This window comes from Phalacrocorax carbo, chromosome 2, assembly GCF_963921805.1.
Source record: "Phalacrocorax carbo chromosome 2, bPhaCar2.1, whole genome shotgun sequence".
Lineage (NCBI taxonomy): Eukaryota > Metazoa > Chordata > Aves > Suliformes > Phalacrocoracidae > Phalacrocorax > Phalacrocorax carbo.
Window position 1 is genome coordinate 113,950,769 of NC_087514.1, and position 19,010 is coordinate 113,969,778.

The 19,010-nt window shown below is 37.7% G+C and overlaps 1 protein-coding gene across 3 annotated transcripts in view; it reads left to right on the top strand.

Annotated features, from left to right (window-relative positions):
• The window catches only part of AVL9 (AVL9 cell migration associated), a 51,788-nt gene that overhangs the window by 22,326 nt on the left and 10,452 nt on the right, over positions 1 to 19,010 (top strand). Inside the window, exons 9-16 of one of the 3 annotated variants that reach the window (XR_010371644.1) lie at positions 3,635 to 3,704; positions 4,275 to 4,822; positions 7,591 to 7,725; positions 8,644 to 8,863; positions 10,223 to 10,340; positions 11,294 to 11,347; positions 13,342 to 13,430; positions 14,288 to 14,496. Coding sequence is in view for 2 of the 3 variants with exons in the window: in XM_064443908.1 (XP_064299978.1) it covers positions 3,635 to 3,704; positions 4,275 to 4,822; positions 7,591 to 7,725; positions 8,644 to 8,863; positions 10,223 to 10,340; positions 11,294 to 11,347; positions 13,342 to 13,430; positions 14,288 to 14,382 (1,329 nt within the window). In the remaining variant the exon portion in view is untranslated. Of the gene's footprint in view, positions 1 to 3,634; positions 3,705 to 4,274; positions 4,823 to 7,590; positions 7,726 to 8,643; positions 8,864 to 10,222; positions 10,341 to 11,293; positions 11,348 to 13,325; positions 13,431 to 14,287; positions 18,959 to 19,010 lie in introns of those variants that run through there. The other 2 variants (XM_064443908.1, XM_064443909.1) reach the window with 2 other exon arrangements.

The following is a 19,010-nucleotide window of genomic DNA, read 5'->3' on the forward strand; positions in this document are numbered from 1 at the left end:
TTTGTCATATGAAGTTATGTAGAATATACTAGTGATAAATTTAAGTAAAATAAAGTAAAAGTATACTTTGCATCCATATATAAATTGAGCAACAGTAACAGCTGTGTGTTGATGTATAAATTTGCCTCTACTTCTGTCCACACTCTGCCTTATTAATAGCTGTGCCAGCCAGGGTAAGTAAAATGTGATTAAATATGAGTGGAGAAACTTAACATTACAAAAGATAGGGAAGGTACACATAATGCAAATAGGTACATGTGTGAAGGGACCGACAGGAAATGCTGGTAGCTAAAAAGGAGTATACAGCTTAACAGGCACTAAGTAAGTAGAACTTCTGGTTCGGGCTTTAAATAGGCATACCAAAGGAAGTGAGTGCTAGAAGCGTCCTTCAGACTGGAATTGCATAGATAAAGCTCTATGTTGTCTGCTGCAGGTATCTGTTAGGTCAGGCTGAACTCAGATTATAAATTGGTAAAAACTGTTGAATTCTAGGCTCGCTGTTTTATTTGGGCTATCTTACTGCCTCAGAAGCAATGCTATCTTAGCAATTTAAGTGAAATATGCAAAATGTACAAGCAGATGTGAAATAGTAGACACACTTGTTCAGGGTATATATTAATACCCTGGAACAAGAACTTCCAGTGAAATGACTGTGTATCAGCTTGCAGACACATTTATGCAAGGATTTTTTTGTTTGCTTTTTAAATTTTTTTTTTAAAGTTTTGTTTCAGTTTCCCAAATGTCACTTTTTCTTCAGTGAATTTGCTGTGTTAAAACCCAGCTTCTTCAGAGCACTGAGAATGAGCATTAGAATTTCCTGTTAGCTGCAACTGGAAAGTTAGTAGGACCTATTCTATAAGCTGTCGAACCAGTTGTGGGTTTAGTTTGGTTTTGTTTTTTTAAAGTCTATATCCAAGGCCTAGGTATCTTTTGTGAGGCAGTAAATATGGCTTTTAAAAATAGAAGTAGCAGCTTCTCCAAAGCTTTTGCACTTGTCACTTAATTCTGTGAGTTAGATATACCTTGACAGTTCTAAGTATTTATTGATGAGAATAAATGCAGTTTCTGCATCAAAGAACCATATGCTACAGAATGCTATATTAAAGGCTATGTAAAAGGTATACTTGAGAAAATATGATTGACGTAGTAGGAGTACACATGTAGAAATGTATGTAATCAAGACTCGATATGCAAGCTTTTTCCCAAAAATAACTTAATGTGTTCTGAAAGTCTACAGTAACTCTTTTTTCTTTTAAACCGTAAGTGGAAAAATACTTTCTAGTTAAGATTTTGTAAAGTATGTCTACTGATCTGTTGAAAAAAATTAGGATAGCATTTCATTAGGTCAGTACAGCATTTGAACATACATAAATAAAATGCTTTACTGAGATACAGTTCTTGTCCGAAGCTGCTCAAACCACAAGACATAAATGTACAGGAACAGGGGAGAAGGAGGGTCTCCCAAGCATGTTCATATGACTCAAACATAGGAAATTGTTTCAAAAATAATTGGGTGTTTATTGAGTAAACCTGCAGGTTGCTCTGTTTTTCCCTAAGCTCAAATAGGAAGACAACACCTGCAATTTCAAAAGGAAGAGGTTTGGTTTTCTGGCACTTCCTGTTTTCTGGCAGATGTTAAGGTTCCAGAGTAACTATGGGAATCTGTATGTTAAAAGACCTTAAATAAATATGCAAGAAGCCACTAGTAATGTCAGTTTTCCTAGAGCTGAAAAATGCCTGAACGCCACAGACGGATTTCCTTTAATCCATAGCAGTTTGGTTGATGCCTTTCCACAGGCTGAACAATTTTTTTTTTTCACCTGTCAGCTGTTATTAGGCTGGAAGACTACTTCCAGATGGTGATCGTTGGATTTTACTGCTGCCAGGACCACCCAGTTTGCTGATGTATATGTTGTAGGCCATGTAACAGGGGTGGGAGGGGTAAGGAAGTGTGCATCCACATGGACGGAAAGATGGCAGAGGGACTTGATGGAACAAATATAGAAAAGTACTTGGCTTAGTAAACAGTACACCCAAACAAAAACCTAGGCTGGAATAGATACCTTGAAAACAAGGTGGTACTTTATAGACTTAATTGTTTTTGTAAGCTTAAAAATAAGTTTGGCTAGGAACGCATGGTATCTGAAAATCTAAATCTGTAGGGGTATATCATAGGGTTTCTGTTGTAGTTCACTGGTATTATGTCATGCATCTTTCATACATGCATTGTAGAGCAGCATCAAAAAGTTAGACTTTTTTATTCCCATTGGAATCAGCCAAAATTCTTTTCTCAGATGACCTGCTTGTTCTTCTTATGCTTTTTCTGTGGCTGTTGTGATTTGAATTCACCTATCTTGTACAATTTTTTTTTCTATGTTCAAGATTATATATACACTCTATTTCTAGCTGAGGTACCATTAAACATTGTCTGGAATGTGTTAGGACTGCATAGGGCTTTCTCTTGGTTCCATCAATTCAGTAGCTTGTAGATTGGCAAAAGCTAGTGGAACATGAGCTATTACTCATCAGTCACTCCTAAAGTGTCTTCCTAGCTTGCAGCAGAAATCTTTTAAGTCTAAGTCTGCAAACTTGCACTTTTAATTTCATCATAAACCTATTAAACTGGCCTGCAAAGTCATCAGGTTAGATCATTTTGTATTCCTTTGCATTGATGATTCCCTGTAATGCTCATGTATATTTTACTAGTATTGTGCTGCTTAAGCATGTAGAAATGGCATTGTTAAACAAGTTGACTTGCATGGGGTTTTTGGTTTTGGTTTTTTGTTTTTTTTGGGGGTGGGTGGGGGTCGGCTTTTTTCCTTTCCTCCCCCTGAAGGCCTGTCTTGGAGGAACTCCAGTAGTAATATTCAGTCTTTCTTTTGTTTCTTCTTTCATTGCTAGCCTTTAACATGCCCCTTTTGAATTCCTAACTAATTTACTAATCCCAGTCTCTCTGATTTAATTAAGGAGATTATGTTTTCCCATGTTATGCTGTAAGTGCTTTACCAAAGTTAATCAGTCATGTCGTCTGTTTCCAAAAATATTTTTTTTAATCATAGGAAGATACCTGTAATAAATGTATCCTGCATTTATGCTGTTTTTCATTTATCTGCATATCTTTAATATGTTTTCTTAGAAGACATGTTTTGGCATAGGTTTTTGTCAGAATCCTGGAATGGAGATTATTTGGCCTCTGATTTATAATAGAGACTTCAGTGCACTACAGATGAACAAGAATTTATGCGGAACAACATTTGCGTGCCAGTAAACCTTTTTTTGTCAGTCATTCAGTAACTGGATCGATTTGGGGAAAAAATCCGAATGACTGACAAATCTGAATGATTGACATGTATCTATTACACACACATGTGTATATAAAACATATATTACAAACATTATAAAAGGATGCAATAGACATATTTAAATATTTACTTGGAAATGTTGTAAGAGCTTTTGTTGGTAAGCAGGCTTTCTAACATAACATAAAAAGCAGTGCCTTGAATAGTTTGCATGTGTTCTGTATATCTTTGTCATGTTTAACTGTAATTTTATTTTTCTCATTCTGTCTTCCCTAATTCCCCTTTCCTCTCTTGCATGCTGTCTTCCCACCACCCCTCCTCCCTTCCGCCACCAGGTGCTGTTTTATATTTCTCCAGTAAATAGATTGGTGGGAGCTCTGATGACTGTCCTGTCACTCTTTCCTGGTAAGAAGAGAAGTTTGGACTTCTTTTTATGTGCTTTCTGGTGATAACTGAGACTGGCTGTACTGTTTGAATTGGAAAACAATTTACGTGACAATAGAGTTATGTTGGTATGTCACATTGCCTAATACCTACTACTTGCACTCTATGGGTTATTTCTTGTGTTTAACTGGACCCGCTGCATCTTCTGTATTGCCTGTGGGTAACATAGGTGGAACCCCGAATAAATCACATTCCTGCCAAGTTCCTTAAACAATGAAAATACAAACCTCCCTCTTCCTCCTACATGTGACTTTCAAAAAAAGGAAAAACAGGCAAACAAACCCAAACCCCTTAACCTTGTGAATTGTTAGCTTCTAGCCAGTCTTCTCAAAGCAAATAATTTTGAGCAGATTCTTTAGGAGAGAAAGGGTGGGGTTCGCGTGTTTTTTTACCTCTCACCCCTCTCCTCAAAGCAGCGTTTTAAAATACATGATTTCTCCACTGTGCATACAAGAGTACTTGTTAATTTTATTTAACAGAAGTCACACTTCTGTTGAGATGTTGATATTCTTGCGTGCTGTCACTTTCCAGGTATGATTGAACATGGTCTTACTGACTGCTCACTGTATAGACCAAGAAAGAGCATATCGGAGGATGCTGGCTTGCAGGAAAATACACCACGGTTAGATGGTTATGTTTCTGTGTCTGCTGCTGATACTTCAAATACAAACTTGGGAATGGGAAAGGGAGGCAGGAAGATGGCAGGAGACCATTCTCTGGAAAGTCAAAAAGCAAACGTGCCTTTCTCCCAGTCAGAGAAGACTTGCAACGGAGCTCAGTCCTCCCATGGTACTGTGCAGCGCTTGAAAGTTCCTGCCCACACTTCTCCAGCATCCTCTGAAAGTGACTGGGAGACCTTAGATCCTAGCATTTTGGAGGAGTCTAATTTGAAAGAAGGAGAACATGAAAATATAGCCTCAGACCAGGCTGGAAATCTTCCAAGCGAAGGCGCAAGCTCAGAAAGCCTTCCAATCACCGTGCAGCCCCAAGCAAATACGGGACACACAGTGTTTGTTCCAGGACTTATATCTGGCTTGGAAGAGGACCAGTATGGTATGCCGTTGGCAATTTTTACAAAGGTAAATATGTTGTTCATGGTATCTGGTAACTCAGGAGACATCTGTTTTTTTCAGAAGTGGCTAATAATTTTGGTTACCCAGCTCCAAATGGACAGTAGGGTAGTAGCAAACACGTAAGTGCGGTCTCTGGCAAGTGACTGTGTTCCTAAACAGGTGGAAAGCGTGGGTGCACGCACACATGCATTCCACTTTTCTTTCAAATGTATACTTACATACTGTTTTCAATTCTACATTATGGTAACCTGCAACCCCACTGTGGTTAATAAATGATATGTATCAGTAACTATTGTTTTCTTTTACTCTGAAGAATTGTTGACCTAACCTATATGGGGCAAGATCAGAGTACTTAAGTGTTTAGAGACGTTAATCTAAACTAAGATTCTGAAAGCTGTGTCTTAGCTGACAATAACCTATGTTTTACTCTTTTAATTTTTATATATATATGTATTTATAAATGTGTATGTGTATATATATGCACAAAACATACGTAAGTGTGTGTATATGCATACACACAAAAATGTATACATATATATGTATATAATTTCACCCTTCTTTACATGATAGCTCTTCCTGGTTGTCTGTGGCTCTTTCCCTGTGCATGGTGCTGAGCTGCTGAATTTTAAGCTTATGCCTGTGCCTAACTGAACTACTCCAGGTATTCCAGGGTCTCTCTAAGGACTCTGGGCATTGTCAGATAACAAGCAATACAAGCAATATAACTAGGGCTGGTTTCCCATAGAAAACAGGGCAGATGCATCCCTTTTAGAGATACTTTTGTCAGTAAAAGAAGCAATATAATACCTTGTTTTGCTTTTAATGTAATAACCTTTTAGATGAACACTTGCCCAGAAAGTAGAAGATTCAGATTTATTTCATCAAACTGATGAGGTTAAAAGTGGTGTTTCTTCCTTTGGAGGTGCTTATTTGCATTTCCTTGCGGAACATTATATTTCATGATTGTGTTTGAGCTGCTCACGATAACTTCCATTGGAAATGGTACGTTATGTGGGCCCAAGTGAGCAGCTCAAATGTTATTGCCCTGTATGGCCTCACGTTGCTGTTAGAAATGCCTTTTCAACAAAGATCTGCGGCCTGGTGTTTGTCTTTACGGTCTGTTTAATGAAAATAATAGCCTGTAAATGGTATTTACTCTAGTTCTATTGAAAATACTCGATAGAAAGCAAGAGGAAAACAACTGATAAGGGGTCTACAAATACATGCAAGGAAGCTGACATCGTTTACATGTTTACCTTCTGTTCCACAAAGGCACTTTTCATTTGAGTTCATCTAATGTAGTTAAAGCAGAAAGGCTTTACTACGTCTCTAAGTTATCAGAAAAATATGATTCAAAGTTGTAGTTTAACCACTTACTGGAAAGTTTGAATCTCTTTTAGAGCTCTCATCTTGGGGTTGCTTTATGCCATGTCATGGAAAGACTAATAAATCTGACAAACTTGAATGGGAGGAGTTTTTCCCAGATGGCATAATACCATATCAAAGTACACCAGAGCACAAGGAAAAACAGGTTCCTTAGTAGCAGTTCTGTAGTATCTAATACTAATTTCATTTGCACTCTTTTTAAAAGAATGGAACACATTCATGGAAATAAAAGTTGTTACACTTGCAGACAAATGTGAGTTTGGGAACTGAGACTTGATACTTCAAATAGTGAAAGATTTCCAAGACTCTGCTACTTGCGTAGACAGTAATTAAGCCTTCTTTTGCCAGCTTCTCAAGCCATATATTTTTAAAAATTTTCCATTTTAAGTTGGTGATTCCTCTCAAAGCACTGTTGTTCCTTTGACACAGGCTGTTTGTTTTCAGCTGATAAGTGCATGTCATCTGGAAAGCCATCCCTGTGTCTAATATAACAAAAGGGAATAGTTGTGCTCCTTTCTTCCATATGTTTCCAATTACCATGTACTGTGTGATAAAGTGCACGTGCTCTTTGTTTCTGTCCAGTAAGCCCTTAGCCTTTCTGGGTTTCTGCTAGTGAATAAGTTGCTTTGTGCTTTATGCAGTTGAACAGCTGGAATTAGACTTCAGTATTAGAGTTCAGGGGTACGTTGATCCCATATTTTAAAAGAAAACTACAGTACCTACAGCTGCTTCTTAATGATCTCTCAATGACTGACTTCAAAACCTTTTTTCAAAATTTTTGGAGGTTTTTTTTTTAGGTTGGAATGTAGGGTACTAGGTTAACTTACAAGCATGGAGTGGCTAAAAAACACAGCGTATTGCTTTCTATCCTGCTCTTTTTGAAAGCAGGCATGCATATGCTTATCAAAAACAGATTGCTATCTCTGCAGCCTGGAAATCTCCACCTACAAAACGTGGACAGGAGTCTGTAGCTTTCCTGCATTATATGCCTCAGGGCTACCAGAAGGCACCATGGTATGCAAGTGGAGAGATGAATCTTTATCTCCACTGACTTCTTATCTCTGAACTTACCTGAGACCTCACTCTTATTTATACTGCCTATTCTGTTGTCTTATAAACAAACCTGATTTCTGTCCTTTGCATTGTGTTTCAGTTTCAGTCCCGAGGCTGAAAGGGAACACAACCTCTTGAAAAACTTATTTCACGTGGAATCTGGTTGCTTTGCTTTGCAGATGTGATGTAGCAAAACAATAGATAATCGTAGCTGAAATTGTAATAACCAAGGTTGGTTCTGGGTAGAATGTGCTGGCTTTTATTAGGAAAAACTCTGAATATAGACAATTTTGGGGGGCCTTATGTTAATCCTCTAAATATCTCTGTTACTTTAGGGGTACCTTTGCTTGCCGTACATGGCACTGCAGCAGCATCATCTCCTGTCAGATGTAACAGTCCGCGGCTTTGTTGCAGGAGCCACCAATATCCTGTTCCGTCAGCAGAAACATCTGAGTGATGCAATTGTGGAAGTATGAATCTTTGCATTTGAGCTTCTTGAACTAGGGGTGGGGGGAAGCAGAGGTTGCATTTTAAATACACCTTTAAAGTTTTACATTCAAGCCCAAATTTTGAATTACTTCCCTAGGAAATAAAATCTTAAATGCAGAAGCTTATTTAAATTGGTATCATTTGTTAGGATAGGATTAGATAAGCCATCCAAACCTAATACATGTTTTTCTGTTTTTTATCTGTTACCTATAATTAGATATTTATATCTATATATATAGTAAGAATTTAAAAATTAATAATATCTATCTATAAACAGACAAAGTATGTTTATCCAAAAATTAGATATTCTTATATCCAATATCTGAATTTGCAGGGCACTTCTTAAGGTTTTATTTTGTTGCTGGTATAATTTAACTTCTTGTGTCATGACTTTGTAAGGTCTTCAAAAATAAGTGCTTGCAGCTGAGAAACAGATACAGCTGGATAATAAAGCACATTGCTATTGACTTCCTTCTGATTTAATCAAGAAGTTAAAAAACTATTCTCTAAGAAAACACTGTGTCAGTTCTAGCAAATAGATACAACTACATAATTAACATTTGGTAACCTAAGATAGGCTACGTATAAGTAACAAACCTAATAAATGGAAGTGATAATCTAAGAGCCTCTAGGAAAATTTATGTGAGCACCAAACTTCCTCTGCCAAATCCTGTCAAATAAGCAGCTTTTACTATGTGCCAGGAAGCTGATCAGATTCTGGTTGTATCATAGCAGTATCTGACTTTCTGAGAACAGTTAATTCATTATTTCTTTGGCCCTTTGTGCCTTCTTGATGCTTGGGGGGGCTGTGGCTTTAGATTTAGGTAGAAATATATAGTAGTGTATATAAAAGCAGTTTTATTTAGAGAAATGCTTACCCTTGGAATTACTTCAAACAGATAGAAGATGCTCATGTACAAATCCATGATCCAGAACTCCGTAAGATCCTGAACCCAACAACTGCTGACCTAAGATTTGCAGATTACTTGGTGAAGCATGTAACTGAGAACAGAGATGATGTTTTCCTTGATGGCACTGGATGGGAAGGAGGAGATGAGTGGATCAGGGCTCAGTTCAGTGCTTATCTTCATGCACTGCTTGCTGCTGTGCTGCAACCAGGTAGAACAGATACCTTATCTAGGGACTGAGATGAGGGTGGGTGTAATAAGCATTTGCTCTGTTGTGTTAAGCATTGGTTCTCCCTCTGCCTAACGTTTCATTTTAGGCTGCTTTTTGGTTACCCTTGGCTATCCTTGTTATTCCTTGACAAGCTTATTACTAATTCTTGTTTCATAGCCTTACAGACAATTTCTTCTCTGTCTGTCTCCTTCTTGATTTAATGAAGCTTTCCTCATAAGCAGAAGTACCTGAAACCCCATATATGATTAGACTTTTACAAGCTTGCATGTTTTACAAACTATTGCAACCTGAAGTTAATTTGGGGGAACTAACTGAATTCAAGGAGACATGAAGTTGAGTGGCTGTTTTCAGGAGGTCTTACTAGGCTGTTCCATAACTTTCCCATTCCTGCAAGGGTCTTAAGTAGGGATTCACATAAGTGAAAAGCATTATCTAGAGGCTTTATAAGTTTGTTTTCTGGAGCTCAACATTTTTTTGTCTTAACTCAGAGGGAATTCTCTATGTTCCAGCCTTTTGTGCATTAATTTAACAAAGAATCAGGGGTTTATTTGTGGAAAATGTATAGCTTGCCCAGCACTGACCCTCTTAACTTCATTCTCGTTATGATTATTCTCTATTCAGATCAATTAACTAATTCAGATCTTGTTCTGTGGTATTTGTGAGAAAACATGGGATTGAGAACTTGATTTTAAAGTCTGGAAGATACAAGTTCTTTATCTGATAACAATAATGTTTTAAGATTATTACCTGGCTGATATGAAATGTCAGGGTTTTCTGGTAAATCATACTGCTTCACTGGCTGGCTCTAAAAGGATTTCCTATACTCTTCTTCTATGTTTTAAAGGGGATGTTGTTATAAGATAATTTCACAGTACTTTGTGCTGCAATTTTGGAGTGGATGTAGGGTTTACTAAATTTAAATGAGTAATAACATAGTACAGCAAAGCCCAGTATGTCTGACCAAGACCAGTTCAAATCATATTTTTCTTAGTTCCGATGTGGCCGTTCTCTCCCCTTTGCTGTCTTTGCCTAGAGAATAAGTTGAGAGGCCTATGTTTGGATGACTTTTCTTATTTTTAATTCATTTATAAATGTCTAAGTAAAGAGCTCAACCTGGAAAAAGAAAACTCTTTTTCTAGGCTTTGTTTGTTTGTTTTCCTGGCTTTGTGTATTTGGGATGCTTCAAAGATGTTTTATTATTTTGATTAGAGTTTTAATTGTCTTTGGTTTGATAATAGCTTGGAAAATTTTAATTTTTCTTTAGAAGAAAAGTAATTTGTCTTGTATTACATCTCTAATTAATTGCTGCATAGCCTCACCTTTATTTTAATTTATCAGAAAATGAAAAGACTCTGTCAGACTTTGGAACGCCATTTGTAGCAGCCTGGAAAAACACCCACAACTACAGAGTATGGAATAGCAACAAGCATCCAGCTCTTGCAGAGGTAAATTCTAGGTAAGGAACCATTTTTATTTAATTGTTTTGGGTTTTTGGGGGAGTGGGGGGGTTGGCTTTTTTGCTTAGCATTTAACATGGAAAGCTCCTAGTATGTGTAGCCAGGCACACTGTTCTGTAGAATTACGTCATTCCCCTCGTTACTCCTATAAAGCCCTGAGGGTGACACTTTGGGGCCCTATTCGGTAAGTACAGAAACTATTTATGTTCTTCAATACCTTACTCTAATTCTGGGCTATAGTTTTATGAAGAAAAATATATCGAGAGTCAGGAGAAGTGAAAGTTGTTCAAGTTGATTGTTGGCTGTCCCCAGCTATAGAAAGTTTGTCATTCCTCAGGAATTGTCCTCAGATGGTTCTGCTTTTTATTAATTGCTTCCAGGTGTCCAGGCAATAGCTGTGTCCAGGGTTGCTGTTGATGGGGATGGAGGGGAGCTGCCTGTTTCATGTTGTATCTTCTACACTTTGGATTGTTTTCTGTGTGTTTTCATTCAAAGATTAGATGATGCCAGGCTTGGTAACACTGTTGGCTGTGCATGTGTGTTGTTTAGCATGGGTTATTACTGTACTGCACGGAGTTCCATTTGCTTTGGCAGCTGCTGTAGTCTGAAGATTTTTCTTTGGACATACAAAGCTCTTTTGGTCTGTTTCAGGTGTTTTTTTCTTTATTTGCTCTGTGTTGCTAGAAGCATGTGCCTCTACCTTAATGTGAAAAGATTGCTAATATCTGGTCTGTAAATAGAAGGCACCTTCCAGGTAGTTCATAAGAAATCTAAGGTTCAGTAGTCACTGGGATGTAGCCTTCTGTAAAGTGGTATGGTAGAGTATCTACAAAAGATTTTTTTTTTTTTTTTGGAAGCCACAGAGGGGAATACAGCTAATAATTGCATGATATGGATTCATTGTGAAAAAATAAATACTTAATGTTTTCTTGTGGTTTTCCTTCTCTTCTAGCCACCCATTCCACGGACAGTACTCTGTATCCGATGTCAAGTTAAGATTGTCACAGTAAGTATATAGCACTTTGATTTGTTTTTTTTTAAAGTGTGGTCAAATATTAATAACTGTTATGATGAACTAAACAAACCAGTGATTTAAATTGGCCATGTATGTGAAACTATACTCAACGTTCTCTTGCAAAACATCACCACATCTAAAGATGGAATGTTTGCCTGAAATAGGGAAAAACAGGGCTAATGCACTATTTTGTGTTTGACTTCACATAATACAGCCCTGATTTTCTTGCGTTGCAATTATAACGCTTTTGTGTAATTATTTTTAAAATGTAAACTAAAGCTGTTAGAACTTTTATCAGTGTTTTTCTGTATGTTGACTTCAGGTCTCATTATTAGGAGAAAACAGGTTTGTATTTTTTTTAATTAGCTGGTTTTTAATACAGCATTGTTCTAAAACTCTCGAAGTTCACTGTATATGTACTGAGACGTGGTTCAGTTTCTTCAGTTTAGAAGTTTAAAGTGAGGTTTACATTATCTCTTATTGCACCAAACTCAAATGAACTTTAAGTTGGTCTCAGCTCTTACCTGTAGTATTCAAGTCTAAAACTCAGTGGTGCTTGTTAGTCCCATAGCTGTTCAGCTCTAACCAAAGCCAGAATTCGGTCTTGGGAGTTGCAGTTAACTATCTCGTCTTGTTTATGCACCAGAAAAGATTGTTTTCTCACTTAGTTGACCATAAAACATCAGAGACTGGTTCTTTAAGATGCCTGTAAAACAGCAATACCTCCGTGTTGCTGATTCTGCGCCTGCCTTGACTGTAGACTGTTACTGTCAGTACACTGTGAATAGGCCTAAAACACATGCTAACTGCTAGAAGAATAAAAAGGTTCAGCAGGCTGAAGCCTGCTGAACCTTTTTATTGCTTTTGCTGACCACTGACAGATTACATTTCTGTGATTGCAATAGGGAATGCAAAAGAAGCAAGATTTACCTCAAGGTAATTGCCTTCAGTAAGGTGCATGCTGATAGCAGCTATTATTAATGGATGGTCTTTGTAGAAAGACTTAATTTGAAAGATGTGGAGGTATCTATAATCTTGCCCTATTTTTGTATTTGAAAGGGGAGATAGTAACTCTTCTGAGTAGCCTGAATCAGTGTTAAAAGGACCAGTAGTTTTTAGCATGTATCTAATATTAAATACTTTTACAACAGTGCCTTTATTCTCCAGCTGTGACTTTGCTGTCAGGTATTCATCAAAATGACTTACTTTTGGAAATTGAGCCTAAACTTGTTCTTGGTGTACTCTATTCTTTCTGCTTTTTGCATCTACACTGAAGATTTTAAAAGCAGGAAGAGGATGTGGCATGCTGTGTTGTGAAGTTTTACATAAATAGTTTTGCAAAGCCTGAAATGTGGACTTGAATGTTACAATTTAAAATTGAAGGAGGTTATTTTCAAGTGATCGCACTTCTGCAGTAGACCTGATTGCTTTTTATACTTTCCTTTCCAAATGACAATAGAGTGAGTCTGTCATCTTTTTCTTTAACAAAAGCATGAGTGTAAACTGTACTTCATAAAATATTCAATCGTAGAGCAAGATACAAAGCAAACTGTTAGAAAAAAGAATAGTGACTGAACAGTAACACTGTTTTGTTTAAAGCTCATGTATTAGGGCTAAAATTTCTCAAAACTACTGCAAATCTGACTTTGTAATTTAGAACATAAATGCATTTTGGTAAACATTTAGGAAAGGTATGAACTGTGTTGTGTAAGAATGAATCATTGGGCATTTTGATTCCTGTCTTGCTGACAGTATCTTTTCTTCCTCTGAGAAGCTTGCCTAACTGATCTGTGTGTGTCAGGAGAGACGCATGCAGGAGTTATGGGCTTGATCGTGTGTGTATATATATACACAGACATATATAAAAAACTACAGATGTGTATGCTCTATAGATCTGTGTGTGTATTGATAGATATTTTAACTATGTATTTGTAAATACAAAGTCAGTCAGTCAAGTAACAGTCTTCAGTATCTCTCTTGTTTAGCTCTGTGCAAAACAGTGAACGTGGAAAGAAGATTGGAAATGTGATGGTTTCTACTAGCCGAAATGTTGTACAAACGGGAAAAGCTGTAGGTATGAAGTTTATTTAAAACCAGCTTGCATTTGAGCTGTCTCTTTTTTGAAGAAGCATCCTATATCTCATTTATATTTCATTTCAATCCAAAGGTACTTTATAACATACATACAAAACAGAGCAACCTTTTGAGGGATAAAGCTGTGGATCGAGGCCCTGTGTGTTGTGTAATAGTGGAAAGAGAAGCAGCTAGGCCAGAGAAATTAGTGTAAATTCCTTTCCCAGTGTGGGCTGGATATGAACGTGGGGAGAGAGATGTTCGGGGAAAAGCTTTTGTGTGGTCTGGAAATGCTTAAGACCACACCATCACCTTCTGCATTGAGCTATTCTCATTTTTATATCACTTTGATACTATCCAGAGCTGGCTGAAATCAGAGGAAGACCTTGTGTCAGTTTCTGCAGACTTTGCAATAGTCTGTAATTTTCTGGAAAAGCATGTGTTGCACTTGAACAGGGGTAACATCACATTGTCCTCTTACGGTGCAAGGTAATGTGAGTTTACCCATTGAAGAGTCTGATAGTTGTTCTGCAGTAGCTTTGCCAAAAACTGTTTAGCTTTCTCTTTTATTCCATATGCCTTTTTGTGGTCTTTGCAGTTGTACACTATGGCAAGGAGCACCTTTCGGCCCTAAATCTAGCAAGCCTTCCAGGGCAAAGGACGACATACACCATTTCTGCTGAGCTACTATGTTCAAGTTCTTTGAACATTTTCTGACACAGACTCTAGACTTGGATCTTAAATCCCAAACTGGAGAACTGATTGTGTGATTTTTTTTTTTTTTTTAAAAATATTTCTTTGTAGTAGTATAGTATTGATAACACTGCACTACTGACCTTTGTTTGTTTTGTAATACAGGTCAGTCAGTTGGAGGAGCCTTCACAAGTGCGAAATCAGCTATGTCATCGTGGTTTTCCACTTTTACGCAGTCAACCCAAAGCCTCGGGGACTAAATGATGGTTTTGCACAGTGCTGCTGCATATTTCAGGTGCAGTGCTTTCTCTGAGCTGTAAAAAGATGGCTCCAAAACATAGGAGTGGAGATTAACTACCCAGGACCAAAACAAGGTATATGTTGCTTGCAAGCAGATGTGGAATGTTATCATTCAGTTTCACTAGAAATATAGAAGAATGGTGAGTGTCTCCATACAACGGGATGGCATTGCAGCATATTGGTTGTATTTAAAATGACTACTTTTATTTAAAACTGAGCCTTTATACAGACATTAGCACACAGGGCTTGTGGCAAGCCGAATGTGTTTTGACTTTAGATTTGTACGTTTTGTTGGATGTTGAAAATATTTATGTAAACTAGTTATATTTTTCAATCCAATTAGCCAAATATTTGTGAGTTCTTGTGAAAATCAGCAGAGTGTAAATACTGATTCCTCTTTCAGGTTGGATTTGAGCGCATATCTGCAAAAAGTGTACGGTGGCAGCCCTTAAAGGGTTCCAAGCCAGGTGGAACTTTCTTGCTTTTACCTGCAAACTAAGATCGGCAGGGTGCGGAGTAAAGCTGGCTGACTTAAGGATTTTTTTTTTCTTTTTTCTTTTTCTCTTCTGTAGCCATGTACAGTTGTTTGCGTTAATCTGTCTCTAGCTCTCTTTTGTCCCCAAATCTGTGTGTCAGCTGCAAAATCAGTTTTTTCTTGACGTTGTGCAGTAGACCTTCATAAATTTGCATGTATTTTGACTGTGGTTTTTACCCTGGGACATGAATAGGATTCCAGTTGGAGAGATCGTTTTGGGAAAAGTATTACAAAACAATTCTCCCAAATTGGGGTTGGATCATAGACAGTTTTGTGAGGTCTTGCTCTATTAGGATGTAATTACACCGTCAGTGTAGTTACATAAGTATTGAATACAAAATACTAAAACCGCCTAAAACTAGCACAGTAGCAAACTCTGCGTGGCTTTTTTTTCTTTCCAGTAAAGTTATGAAGACTCTTGCAAACAAAAATCAGCTATATCGATTTTCTGTGTCGACTCAGGGAATGTTCTGTTTGGATTACTACTTTTTTTATAAGGAAGATAACACTAGAATTGAGAGAGTAACTGAAACGTCTCAGTTCGTATCCTTGTGTGAAGTAATATAATAGTTTATATGAAAAGGTGTGACATAATGCTGTATTTCGTATGTAACATGCATGCAGAGTCTTCTGTATGCAAGTGTATTCCCCTTCCTACATTTCCTGATTATGAGAGATTATTTCCTGGTTTTTTGCTATGTCTGTGCCTCTCTATGCCTTCCAACATCCCCACATGAGAGCTGTTAATGCTTTCTACATTACATTACCAAAGGTTCCAACTTTCTGTAGTAAAAGGTTCTTAGCTTATTGCCTCGTCAGTGTCTGTCAGCATTTTGCCATGTTCTTTTCCAGGGCCAAGTTTTCAAGTCAGTTATTTCTTCTATCCCTCAAATAAAATACAGCAGCTGTACAAGAGAGAAACAAGAAGGCTTGAATGTAATTTGTTTTAAGAAATTAAGTTCCAATTTCTTCTATTAGCTTTTCAAATGCACCTGAAAAGCCACGCTTGTATCACATAGTTATTGTCCAACAACTTACAAGGTTTTCAGTTTTACTGCTTCAGACAGCAATTAAAAAACACAGGATCTGATTTAAAGCCTTTGTTAATTTTTTCCAGGACAAACTAGATAGAATGGCTGTGGAACACCTGAGAGGATACGGCTAGTTTCAGTAGTTCCATTTGAGAAGGGCAAAAAGGCCCCTAAAGCTCTACTAATGTACTGCTTCTGACATACAAGTAAAAATGAATCTATAGAACTGCAGCTGTTGTTCCTGGTCTCTGCGTGCATTTGTGCATCTCCTAAAACTTCTGATGCTCTTTTCTGTTTTATTCCACAACTCTGTAATACACATTTATACCTTTTCAAAGACTAAGTAATACTTGATATGCAGGAAGAGCTCTGGTGAAATAAGACTAGGGCTGCATTTATTCATGACGAGTCTAGAACTTTCTGATTCAGCATGCAGATAAGAGAATAATAGAAAATAATCGCTTGCTTGTGTGAAATGGCTAACATTATCTTCTGTCTGGGATTTAAGTGATCAGGCTTCATGTTGTAGTGAAGACTGAATAAAGGTGCATAAAGGATTTAAGCACCTATAAAACTAATTTCAGCAACTTAAGGCACACTAAGTAAATTTAGGCTTAGGAGCTCATGGTGGTGAGTTCTAAGAGCCTGGCAAGTGGTTGGTATTTACATGTACAAGGTATAGAAACAGGACCCTCAAAGATCCCTTTTCAATATCCTTGTCTGCTACCTCCTCACCTGAGTTTCTTCTGTAGAATTCTCCTACACCCCAAATCTGTGTAGCCCATTTGTTAGCTCTCTGCATTCCCCTCACTCCCACAGAATCCCTTGCTGGCCCAAGGATATTAGAAAGCTGACTGGTCTGTTTGGGTTTGGGTTTTGGGGTTATTTTTGGTAGATTGATCTGAGGAAAGGCAGAATGAGGTGCCCTCTGCAGTGCTAAGCTGATTCATGGCTGCTTGCTGCTTTGTATAGGGACTCTTGTAATGATACTTCACAGTATTTCTCTTATGGGCAGGAAGACCATACAGATCTTTCTATGCAGTCGTCTTCCCACTGTCCCAGCTGCGGTGGAGCCAAACATACAACCTGATCAAGAGTATCCTCCTTTCTTTAGAAATGATAGAACAAGAAACTTGTATTAATTTTCAGTCTTTTTAAAAGCTGGCATCCAGCTAGCAGGTTGGACTGCGATTTAAACTCATACAGTGATTAAGACTCAATGCAGTGGTTAAAGATGAAGTGATCTTCATAATATGTGGTCTTCGTTGATATGTATGTTTGCTCTTTGCCATTTGTTTAAGCTCACTTTTGGGCAGTAGGAAGGCATGCAGCCTTTCTCAGATGAACTGAGGTTCATTGAAGCTCATGCAGTCCTCTTAATGTAATGGTTGTAACCTCTTTGGTTAAATCCCATGCAAATGCAAGTTATTTTCCTCCCCTCTGTTTTAAAATTTCCAGTGCAGTCATTATTACTTATTGAGAAAGATTGAGGCAGTTGACTTCCATGTCAGAGACTGACATCCATTTATGCACTGCAAGAAACACCAAGTCCTAAACAAATAGGTGATAGTGCCCCTGATGAGCTGGCTGTGAAGCTGTTGGTACAGCTTTGTTGTAATGTATCTTGCAAAGGTATTCCTGGCTGTCAATGTGCAGTGTGAGCTGATGTACACGTAACACAACAGCGTGCCTCCCAGCTTTCTGGCCTCAACCTGTGCTTTTTGTATGCGCCAGCATTTGAGGAACTGCCTGTTGAGCGTAGATAAGTCCCCAAACCCCCACAAGACTAAGTATTGTTGACCTAATATTTCATTTGACTAAAATGTTCAGCATTTTGAACACTTTCGTGTCATAGCCTTAATTCCCGTGCACATCTGACACCGGCTTCCTCAAGTATCACCTTGTAATTATAATTTGTTAGATTAGTACATTGCACTTGTTTGACCTCGTACATCTGTTTTAAGCACCTTTGTAATTAAATTTAGTATTTTGCCTAAACAAGCTTCTGATTTCCATATAAATTATTACTAAGCAGAGAAACTAATGTGGCAGTATTTAATTGTAAAAGTGAAGGTGTGAATGCAGTTTTTAAACATGGAAACTGTTGCTTGATGATTGAACATACAAGTCATGTATTTGATTTTTCTTGTGCTGCTTGAAAAATAAATACATCCAGCCTGTTTAAAGGTCTGCTCAAAAAGCTGTATTATTTTAAGAAATTAATCCACCAGAAGACACTTGCAGGCATCTGGTTTTGGTATTGGTAGCTGCTTGTCTGTCACTGGCAGGCTTCTTGAAGTTCGTCTTCCATTTAAGCTGATGGTGGATGTTGCTTTTGCAAATTGAGGCCAAGAGGATCCTCTAGTGTGACTTCTTAATCAATTTACAATGAGCAGTACACAATCGGGAATAAAGTCTTCAGTAGGTCACAGACCTCTCTTACATCAGTAAGAACTTCAGGTACAACTGTAAAATTTTGATCTAGATTTAGCTTCAAAAGAGTGCATAGTTCGTGTGGATTGTGGCATCTAGTCAGAATCAGGATGCTGAGTAAATTGATTGCTGCATATCCAGCTGTCTGCCAAAGAGAGCTACTCACTAAAGTTTGACTTTAAAACTTTTACACTCCTAGTGTACCTGTCACTGTACCTAGCTGAGAATGATTTGGTAAATTACTGTTTCCAGTAGGAGGAGACGCAACTGCCCTGAATAACATTCAGTTGTGAATTTCTCACAGCTTGTGGCTAGAAAACGGTTGCAATTCCCTAATAACTGTTGAAGTTTTTCTGACCGTATGCAAGTAGTCGTCCAAACACACTGAAAGATTAATTTACATCATGTTGTTTATGCAGTGTAATTTTACTTCCTTGCATGTATTTAGTTTTCATTGAAAAGGGCAACTTGGAGAGTGTTCATTAAAGGCAGAACCACTACATTATTGTGCTATCATTAAAGGTGTATGACAAATCGCTTCGTGGTGTTTTGAGTCTTTTAATACTATGGTAGAGGAGAGACGGACTTT